An 11,381-nucleotide genomic window follows, 5' to 3' on the forward strand; every position below is an offset into this window, starting at 1 on the left:
CGATTATTGTTACCTCTACAAAGATTATTGCAATTATTGTTGGAAAACAAATGCCCCCTTATAAACTAAACCATGCGACAGCGTAGGAAAATTATTTTAGACATGTCTTTGAATCATCTCAACATAGAAAAAAAATCATAAATAGTTTCAAAAGTAAATAAAGCGAATCAGATTGTCTAGAAACATACTGCACATAATGTTTTTCGAATGTTTAGTGAAAGACTTTTTTAAATCACAAAAGATATATACTCAATTACTCATTGTCAAAATTATTTATTCGAAATTTTTCAAAAATTTTAAATTTCTTTCATCAGTAAACCTATCTAGTGTATATAGTGTAGATAAATGTATTGAAGTAAAACACATTACAGCAAATCTTTTTTTAAGGAGCGGAAACACCGATTTTCTGTAGAAAAATTAACGTTGATGAGGTTTGATTTATTTCTTGGTTGCGGGTGCACCAAGGAACCAATTGGCTCGGTGCACCGAGCTAGTTATAAATCACTCCTTGATGTGTGCTTTGATTTCTGTAATTATGTTGAATTAAATAATGAAGTGCCAGCATACTTGGTAATGATAAAAAAACAAAACAAAAAACCTTTAACAAGCTGAATAAATGCTGAAGCAGTAGCAGAATCTGAATATTCTTCGAAGAAATCGATCCCCTCGTCACATGCTTGAGTAAGACGATGATCGAGCGGAATTTGACCAAGGAAGGGCAAGTTAAATTCACTTGCCATCTGACGAGCACCCCCTGTAGTGGCAAGAAATATTTCGCTTTCTTTACTGCACTTGGGACACACAAACCTAAAAATATGAGCGGACATTAAGAAGAAATAGCGGGAATGTGAATTAAAAATTGAAAGCTTACCAACTCATGTTTTCAACTATACCAATTATTGGAATATTGACCTTTCTGCAAAAGTTTATTTCTTTGCGAACATCTAAAAGAGAAATCTCCTGGGGTGAAGTGACGATTATTGCCCCAGTAAGTTGGCAAGGAAGCATGTACTGTGCAATGGATAAATGTTCATCAGATGTTCCTGGCGGCGTATCCATTAACAAGTAGTCTAATGAGCCCCAATCAACTTCACTCAGGAACTGTTTGATCAGACCTAAATTAACACATACCACCACACATTTATTTTAAAGTTATTGCTGTCATAAAGTAACATTACTTATTATTACTGTAATAATAATTTAAAAAATTAATCCAAATTACCATTTTTTTTTGGTCCTCTCCAAATCACTGCATCATCAGGACTTGCTAAAAGTAGTCCAACAGACATGACAGATAAATTTTCACCTATGTACTGAACCCAAGAATTGCAATAAGTAATATTAAAGTAAAAAAGAACCATAATGTAGAATTATAAACATACAACAGGAGACCAGCCAGAACCACTTTGGTGAACTAAATGAATAACCAATAATAAATAAAAAGAATTATTATTGGTAATAAATGACTACTTCTCTTTTCCATTTTTTACCTGTTTCACCTTCAACTCCCATAATGCGAGGGGCTGATGGACCACAAATATCAATATCCATAACAGCAACCTTAAATCAACATCAGCAGTTGGTAATAACAAGAATTAATATTAATTTCAAAGTAAGATCATACATTTTTGGTGAGATCCTGAGCAAACACTCTGGCTATCATACTGGTTAATGTGCTTTTACCTACTCCGCCTTTGCCAGAAAGTACCAATATCTATATTGGTATAATAAAAAATAATGTGCAAAGTTTGATAACATAAGTTGTTAAAAAGACCTGACCTTGTGTTTCACATTCAACATGCGTTCCTGAATACCAACCATTATTTTAGGATCTTCTACTGTAACTTCACCAGAGGCACAGATCTTTTGATTTGGACAACCTTTACAACTCAAATTCCTGATTAATTTTGGTGTGCTGGGTACAAGATATGATATTCATACCATCACATGTAGATGCTTTTCCTGCAGCTTCACTCTGAACACCAGGGCAATCTGATAAGTAGAATATCGAAAACAATAAATCATACTATTTAGATCGAGACTTTTCAATACTGAAGCTCCAAAGAACTCGTAAATTTATAGTACAAAAAAAGGGAAAGCAATTGGAACTGCTCTAAGGATTAACAGATCTTAAAAAATCTTAACTAATACGTACATCTTTATAAATACGTATAGGTAAAAGGAACAAGAAACTGAAAAGATTATGTATAAGATACTAACGTTCCGGTATTTCGTTTTCCATTTGTATCGTGTAGGCTTTATCGTGTGCTTGCTGTCTCGTTTATGGCAGAAAGTGTTGTTTGCCGTTGTTGATGTTGTGTTCATTCACAAAGAATAAGCCTCTGGTTTTATGTCGAAAGTCGAATGTCGTCTGTTACAGGTTGCCAGGTTTGGGGAAATTTACACACCGGCCTTTCCACATCTTGCAATGGCAACGCCGCCAGAGCCATTAAGGGCGCCGCAATGCAATGGCCGGTGTGTTAATTTAAATCTTAATTTAAATTTCGCCGTTCAAAACTTCATACCGGCAACTGCGCTCAAACTTAGGTGTTAAATGTTTCGCATAGGTTCAGCCGTTTTCAGTACAAAATAAATATTTATAAATTTTTAAGCTTAGTTGGTCCATGGTCACTTCGGCCCACTGTATGTAGGCCGAAGTGACCAAACCGGGCCGAATTCGTCATACCATTTCGGCCAAAAAAATCTCCCTTTCGGCCAACCAAAAAAATCATAGCGCTGAATGTATAATATACAATTATATACAATTATTATACACAAAATATATACAATAATTATTATTATGTACAAGTACAAGTACAGATTAATACACAGACAAGATGCAATAAAATCACTCTTCATCCTCACGTTCATCATCAACATCCGCGTCTGTGACGTAAATATTATTATTGGTGTAGAGTTCAAATAATTTATCTAAAAGCATAGGAGTCCTAATCACCCTTGCGGAATAAGACCAAATACTAAAGAGCCTTATGAAAGTCACTTGTCTCCTGTCTTTGTTCCCTCATATCAATCCCCTGTCCTAACAGTTTCGCATAAAGTGGGATAGTTTTAGTTTCTTCAAATAAAACGGATATGAGTTCATAAAAATTAAGTCCCATTTGTCTAGTCCTATTGTTGACACGAGAATGCCATCCTTCCGCACTTCCGACCAATTTCAATTGGTTCTTGACACTTGCAACATAATTTTCTAAACTCAAGAGCGACATTTCTACAATTTCACAGAAGAACTCGCACTGAAATGAAAAGCAGAATAACTTAAATGTGTGTCGAACCGTTGTCATTCAGTCATCACGAACGGCTATAAACCCCTTGTAGCTATGCGCGTCCTATGCCGTATGGTGGCGCGTCAAACGAACTTTCTGAAAGCCATTATTTTTCCTCTTTTGCGTACTGATTTGGGTCTTCACACACCGTTAATTTGTAAGTAAACCATTAACATTTCAATAATGTATTTTTTTGTAAATATAGCTTAGATATTCCCCATGTTGTGAGAATTTTTTAAATTGCTATGTGATCTCTAGACATGACCCATAAATTCCTTTATTAAACCCCCTTTTCCCATTTTCAGGCCCATTTCAGAGAATCGTTAAACGCTGCATTGCTTATTTTTTGCAGATAGTTTCAGGAAACAGCGTTTCACGATTCTCTGAAATTTGCCTGAAAATGTGAAAAAGGGGGTAGTGACTTCCCGAAATCGCTTCGCCATTGTCAATGACTCATTTTGGAGCACTGGGCACCTGGCCAACTTGTCATTCTCAACGCTAGTAATTGATCACCCCGCCTCCCTCCCCGCAGTTAAATACACATGCGTGTGTTCAAATTAGGCTTATTCTGACTTCAGATTTTGATTCAGCGTAAAAAGTTGGGTAGAAATGTAAATTGTAATTTTCATTAATTTTCGTGGTTCAGCCGCATAGTAGCGTGCGTGAAAGTAAAAACTAAAAATTCGTCCGCAGTTAATTACACATGCGTATGTTCATTTTAAGCTTATTCCGGCCTGATTTCGATTCAACGTAAAAAGTTGAGTTAAAGTTGTAATTTCCATTCATATTGGTGGTCAGCCGCATAGTAGCGTGCGTGAAAATAAAAATTCGTTCGCAGTTAATTACCCATACGTGTGTTCATTTTACGCTTATTCTGACCTGATATTTCGATTCAGCGAAAAAAGTTGATTCAGAATTGAAATGGTAGTAGCCTGAAGCGTAAAATAAACACACGTATGGGTAATTAAATGCGAAGTGCGAACGAATTTTTATTTTCACGCATTTAAAAGTGAATGCATACCCTGCTAGCACGCCTCTATCTATAGGATATCCGTCGCACATATTTTCAGCCGAGTGAGATATCTTAACCCGACGTCCATAGGATTGCCTATGTCTATACTAATGTCGCGCTGTAAGACATCCAAATGGGTACGGCTTACAGCCGTCTTCAAAATACTTAAATTTAAGCAAAAAGAAAGAAAAAAGAAACGTTCCCCGATGGGCGCGAAACCACGTTAATTGGAGTGATACTCCAGTGCTCTACCCACTACAACACTCTTTGTTACTTTTTAACTGTATTTGGTTCAACGCGTCTAAATTAATATTAGCAGTTAAAAATTAAAATTATGAAAATTTAAAGTCCTTGTCTTCCTCAGCTATCCTGTGGACAGATAATTTGGACATCTCACAGACGTCATGTTACGTCTGTCTGTTAAGCGTCTGATTTCTAGTACAAATGGATATCCGTGATCGTATGAGAAACGTACATCTATAGTACATCTATACGAAGATAGCATAAGGCCGTAGTAAATTGATTATCCATGTGATATCCAATTTAGGTTGTAGCTAGATAAGATTTGATTTAGATATTAAGACATCTATATGATAGACGATGGATGTAAGTGTGCTACCAGGGTAATCGGTCATAATATGATTGGTTTTCGGATCAAAGAAATCATTACATCGAGTGTTTAAATTTTGGAACAGCGAATAGTTTTGGAAATGGACGCTTCCAGTAAAACCACCAAATACGCCAAAAATTTCTTCGTATTTACGTTCTTACGTATTTTACGGTTTTGGCAGCAGCTCTTCAATTTGGCATTTGGCAACAGCTTATGCCATCACATTAAAACAGTGAAACTTTTTTTAGTTGCGATAAGGTGTCTTATTAAGTGTTTTAGGGTAAAATGGAATATGGAAACGATCTAAAGCACACACAACACCAGAAACATTACTTTTTGGCGAAATTGTCGGGAAACAGTCCTAATATCCTGTCTGATAGGCAATTTGATAGCCAAATAACTTTGTTTTACAAACATAAAATGACAAAATTCACCAACTGCTTTCCAGATGGAAGATTCAATTTGATTAAACTTATCTGCTAGCAATCGTATGTTACCTTGATTCCCCAGTAATCTAAAACTATAAACAATACCTCATTAATATTCATCGGATGAGATTCCCCATGAGAAGCAATTTCAGACCTAAGCTTTCATCTTGTAAATAGGAAAAAACATTAAGGCTTGTTGTACGAGTAATCCTAAAGCGCCCATATGCGAATATAACGAGATTACATTCAGATAAAAAACTTGCTTGCCTTGGGTGCTTTCTATTTCAAATTGAAGTAATAAAAGCTAAAGATAATTTATTTTCTTCTTCATCACTATTACAACCGCCTCTTTCTGTGCTTGAGCCCTACATTTCCATTGCATATTGTGACAGAAACAATAAGCAAATGATTCTTTGATGAGTGCACTGATCACTTGATCACTTGTGGCCATGGCCATTGCGCCTACAATAAAAAAATGTACAGCACCCTACTAACACGACTCATCCGATTGACATAAGATGTAGGTAAATATTGGATGGATAGATCCAGGTAAAAATTAGAAGACGATAATATAAGTTAGGTATATATTTATTGGAATCTAGGATGGGATCAAATTAATAATATTCGTCGTACATTCACCATGTAACATTTATTTACTGATAATACGTCGAATTACACAGCAGGGTGTTTTTTAATACATTTTTTTAAAATTAACATTCATTCCATGCCGTCTGCTGTTGCGAAAGGAAAAAGTTGTAGCTGATAAAAACTAATTTCAATTCTCGGTTTTTATTATTATTAACTTATTTAGTCATTGACCTCCAAAGAATTTCCCTAATTATCAATTGTCAAGTAATTTTACTGACAAAATCAATCTCTACTAGCATAGTTACATTAAAAGAATATAAAATGAACGCACCTCAATGCAAGTGTGACATAAATTTTGTACACTCCCGTCAACATAATATCAACATCCAATTTACTCATCCATTCGATGCAGGTTGCGTACACTGCATGTCTGTACTAAGAAGAACCATGCTCAAACACAAAAATAGCCATCAACATACGTCAATGTACATCAGATTCCTACACACGATATGTAGGGGAGACCGGGGCTATGTGGGACTAGGGGCTAAAATGTACAGGGAAAATTAAATATGAACGATTTGTCTAAAAATTATGAAATAAATAAATCGTATGTTAAATTATGTTCTGTTAATCTTGTAAACTTTTTTTCCTGAAATTTCGATGAGTTTGTCGAGTATGGGAAAAACCAAAAAATCGGAATCGGAAAAAAAAATTTCTGACGTTTAGTTTTTCATTTTTGTAATACTTTTATTTATATTTTTATAAAACCCAGATAGCTGTTTGATAGGTTTTTTCCTAGTTTAAGATGGTACTTAATTTCTAGAAAAAATGTGTTCCTAAGTATGTCAAAATTAACTTTTTTTATGCTGTTTGGGTTCGGGTTAAACGGAACATGGAAAACAGGGTAAAACAGGTATTGCCAGATCAATGTTAATTCCAAAAAACGCCCCCTGGCGACAAAATCAAGGAAACTGATCGAAAAATACTTTTTTGATATTATCTCCACTTCTAATTTGTGAAAATAATAAAAAGAAAGCACTTCTGAAAGGGAAATGAATTTCCTTTTCACCAGTGCATTAATTAGTAAATATAATTAAGCCGTTGCAAAGTAAAATGATGTTCCATTTTACCCCTGGCTCTGTTCCGTTTAAACCTAAACTTTTTATTTTTCGGCATTTTTGCATTTTTGCATTTCATCCCATAACTATACAAATATTCAATCGAAAAAATAGAAAAAATTACCAAATGTAAATGAATGCCAGGGAATCACCCGTGTGTTTTTATTTTTTCATAATTCTCATTTTTTTATAAATGGCAGCGTAAAGAAAAAAAATGTCCCACATAGCCCCGGTCTCCCCTACCGTTTCATATAACAAGAATATACTGATTTGGATTCAAAACTAATGATTTAGTTTTCTTTGTATACGAATGTAAATTGTATGCTACAATATTGGTGCGCACGGTGCATTTATAATATGTATTTTTTTACCGAACTTGCTTTAGAAATAACAAATACAAACGCAATTTTATTTTTTAAGCACAGACATGTTATTTTTAAACACGTAAAACTAATAAAGTTAAGGTAAAATCTATTTCCCCCCGGAATCTGGGGGGTTATAGCATTTCTGGCTATTGCCCCCCAGAAAGGCAATACCCCCATCTAGCGGTGGTCGAAATGAACTGCAGCTATTCTCGTAGTTAGTTTTGGTGTTTGTTGATTTGTCCTGATTTCTGTGGTAAACTGTTAGGAAATGAACGAATAGTAAATGAATGAACTCCGGTTACTAATTTCTTTTTCTACATAGGTGCTCTTTGTTCGATCACCGATTTTAGTAGAAGCATTTTCCGATGCCTGCCAATTTCACTTATACTAGCTGTCAAGGTTGACGACGAAGCTGCTTCCCGGCTGCTCAAAGAACATAGAAAGGAATAGAACAACCGATCAATCCAAGCTGATTACTGGTCTCTTTCAATCAGCTGCTTTCACGAAATGAACTAGGGTTTTTTTTATACAAGTTTGTTGCAAACTTTGATTCCGACGTAATGCAAAGCGCAATCATCCTCCCACGCATCCTCCGCGAAGTGCTCAAGGTCTTTGAGTACCTTCACTCTGAACGCAAACTCCTTCGCGACATCTCAGGTTAGAGAAACAAAAACACAAATTTATGCCGATAAGAGCACGGTCTTGGACGTTTAGCTAATGTTGGCTTGTCATCATCATTACATCTCTTTTTCCCGCAGCTTCCAATGTGTTGCTGAACGAGCAGGGCGACGTGTCCGCCGACTTGGTGGATTTCAGCATTACCGGCCCGTGTACCAAAGCCACTAGTAAGCGCAACACCTTTGTTGGAACGCCGTTATAGAGTGTGACAATTCGGTGTTGTGCAACCCGTGTAATAAAATGTTTTTGAAAATAACGAACACATGTCAATCGTATGCTTTAGTGTCAAGCGACTGGTGAAAAATGGATGCAGATTATCCACGATGGTTCCAATCACTAGGTCTTGGCATCCAAGGGCTTCAGCAAGACAGATCACGATCACGTCATAGTATATGACAGCAGCGCCGGCGATTTTTCTGAATGAGAATGTGACCACGTTGTTAGCTGCATGTCTTCTCTTTTGAAGACCTCTAAGAAAGAAATGATATACATCATCGAATCCTGCCAGCAGCAAGGGAATGGGTACGACTTCGGTGTTTTCGCTATAGCTTTTGCCACAAGCTTAGCGAACGGCACAGACCCCGCGACACTACTTTACAATCATGAAACAATGCGAACTCACCTCGATTCGTTTATGAAATCCGGTGTGCTCCTCCCTTTCCCATCAACTACTTCCCGCATCAAGAGATTCCGTAAGGATACAGTAAAGCAGGTTCCATTGTTCTGCTACTGCAGAACAACCGACTACAATTTGACGAAAGACGTTGAAATTACGTGGATAGAATGTGGCAATTGCATGAAATGGTTCCATAAAATGTGCGTGAAGGAATACCCTGTGAACACAAATGATGCTTGGAGTTGTAAAATGTGCAAACAAATTTTTTTTAAGCTCTATTACATCAAATTGACTTTCCTTCTAATAAACCAGCCAACTGTGTCATCTTGTTCAGTTTTGAGACACTCAGATATAGTCCAGTTCGCTGAGCCGATCCTACCATGAAGTCTTCGAGACCACCAAGTTGATTGCGTGAAAGCACTCGGTAACAGCTTCTACTAAAATCGGTGATCGAACAGAGAGCACCTATGTCGAAAAAGAAATTAGTAATGGGAGTTCAATCATTTACTAATTTACTAACAGTTTACCTTAAGGTAAGCCCCAATCTTACTGCATCATCATGGTTAATAGCTTTTTGAGGCAGTCCAAGACAGGGTTAGACACTTGTTGAACAAAACATAAGGCCAGCTTTGCCATAGTTGCAGCCATTACAATGATGAAGAACTCACCTTCCATCAGATATCTACATAGAAAGGTTTAATTTAATTATGCAAATATAATGCCAAGGGAACAACATCCACTAAATTCACATACCCTTCTTTGCAGTTGTTGCAGCAGCACTAACGTAAGGCCAGCTTTGTCATAGTTGCAGCCAATAACTCTCCTTCCATCAGATATCTACACCGTTTCAATTGTGCAAATTTAATGCTAAAGGGAACGATATCCACTAAATTCACATACTTTCGAAGAGGAGGCCTTTTTACTTTATTGGCAGTTTTTAAGGCAGCACTGACGAAACGCAAATCTACGTATATGACTATTTATTTGTAACCATTTGTAACAGCAATCAGGACTAACAAACGTAAAAACTAACTAAGGGAATAGCTGCAGTTCATTTAGCCCACCGCTAGATGTGGGTATTGCCTTTCTGGGGGGCAATAGCCTGAAATGCTATTACCCCCAGATTCTGGGGGGCAATAGGCGCGACCTAAAGTTAAACTAGGGAATTTCAGAACGACACGGCACGCTGCCCAAACTTAACATGGTTGGTTCTTGAACATCGAAGTATTTCTTGGTTTTGGATTTTGAATAATCCATGAGTAAGAAGTCATTCTTTTTAAAAAAATGTTGAAATCGAATTTTAGAAGGTGAGCAAAGGCATGATGGTACTTCACACAACAAATACAATGGCGTTATTCAATCCATATCAGTGGGAAGTCCAGAGGTATCTGGCGTGCTTGCTAAGCGCTTTCTCGCGAGAATCTTATTGTGAAATTTTCAGGAGCACGAATGAATAATTGCTTGGTTTAAAATTCGAACATCGCATCTGTAAGATCTTTGTAAGTAGCTTTAATTTTTATTCCCTCTGTAATGATATAAAAAAAAATTATGTAAAAAGCAAAAAAGTGTATAAAAACGCTGACTGTAAACGGCATACGTGATCTATGAAAATTCGAGTCCATTATGTTTTTTCGTTATTCCCTCTTTTCACACCCTTCAAATAATTACAGGAAGCGTGACACTCCACTGAAGTTATTTTTAACTAAGCGAGAAAAATGGCATATGATTCCGACTGACCAACCAACTGAGACTACAAAGTTGAACATTTCAATATTTTGTTATGTGTAAATTGACGTTAACTTTTAACACAATGCGTCCTTTAGATTGATCTTCTAGTAATTTTTTCAAGACTAATGAATTCTGCAACGTTGGAAACAGGAAAACAGGTTGGTAAATTTTCCACGTCATCAGCTTCAACAGTTCCTGTCGGATTTTCAACCTTCTTGTCGATTGCTAAAATCTTACGATCCATCTCTTTCATTGTAGCGTGAACTTGCTTCTGGGCACGAAACATTTCAAAATCTTTGTGTGATACCACAAAACGGGTGGAAGTTTCCTGCAAGATGAACACTATTATTTTCATGTCATAAGAGAAAAAAATTCAATCGGAAACTACCACTGTGCCAGATGAACCAGAAACGACTATTTAGTCAAAGCGGCCAAATTCTCACATTATATTTGTTCAGGAAGACGCCAAGAAGAATAACAATCGCGTTTGAAACGCCATTGAAAGAAATGTGATATTCTTTTAAAGCAGCTCGATTATAAAGTTTTGCTCCAAATAAAATAAGTGATTAATAGAAATATTTCCATTGCTTGTGCTGCATTCTCAAAATGAATGTTCCGATCGAAATATAACGTCTGCGGGGTCAAAAAGATATAGTTCAGTAGACAAACTAGAAACCGAATCCATGCTGAAAAATTACTCAGCCCAAGTATCCATATCTGAAAAAATTTCGCCACAAGCTGCTTCTGTGTAAGGTTTAGATAAGTAAACTTTAACTTAGCTGTTTTGTATAAATTCTGCTGTGTATCGCCAGGACAGAATACCCTTGTGGTAAAACTGGCATCACTTCGTTCAATGTTTCAATTAAACATAAGTAAAATTAGGATTTTCAATACTGAAACTTCTGCTGCTACGGCGGTTAACTATTTAATTGATGACGTAGATTAAATTGGTTG

The 11,381-nt window shown here is 36.4% G+C and overlaps 1 protein-coding gene across 1 annotated transcript; it reads right to left on the minus strand.

The window, feature by feature from the left end:
* Positions 1–331: 331 nt before the first annotated feature.
* Positions 332–2,378, minus strand: LOC124197475 (cytosolic Fe-S cluster assembly factor nubp1-like). The gene is made up of 10 exons (XM_046592968.1): positions 2,221–2,378; positions 1,942–1,992; positions 1,780–1,880; positions 1,625–1,714; positions 1,491–1,560; positions 1,383–1,414; positions 1,223–1,313; positions 872–1,115; positions 599–807; positions 332–527 (listed from the first exon to the last, which is right to left on the minus strand). The coding sequence occupies exons 1-10, from the start codon at positions 2,240–2,242 to the stop codon at positions 502–504; spliced, it is 936 nt and encodes a 311-aa protein (XP_046448924.1). The 5' UTR covers positions 2,243–2,378; the 3' UTR covers positions 332–501.
* Between the last annotated feature and the right edge of the window lie 9,003 nt (positions 2,379–11,381).

The sequence above is a fragment of the Daphnia pulex genome, chromosome 7, assembly GCF_021134715.1.
Source record: "Daphnia pulex isolate KAP4 chromosome 7, ASM2113471v1".
NCBI lineage: Eukaryota > Metazoa > Arthropoda > Branchiopoda > Diplostraca > Daphniidae > Daphnia > Daphnia pulex.

Excerpts from the sequence above, each read along its gene's own strand:
- LOC124197475 (XM_046592968.1), bottom strand. The coding sequence starts at position 2,242 with ATGGAAAACGAAATACCGGAAC. Across the intron at positions 1,715-1,779 it reads TGTTGAATGTGAAACACAAG|ATATTGGTACTTTCTGGCAA; the intron begins GTCAGGTCTTTT and ends ATACCAATATAG. Across the intron at positions 1,561-1,624 it reads CTCAGGATCTCACCAAAAAT|GTTGCTGTTATGGATATTGA; the intron begins GTATGATCTTAC and ends TGTTGATTTAAG.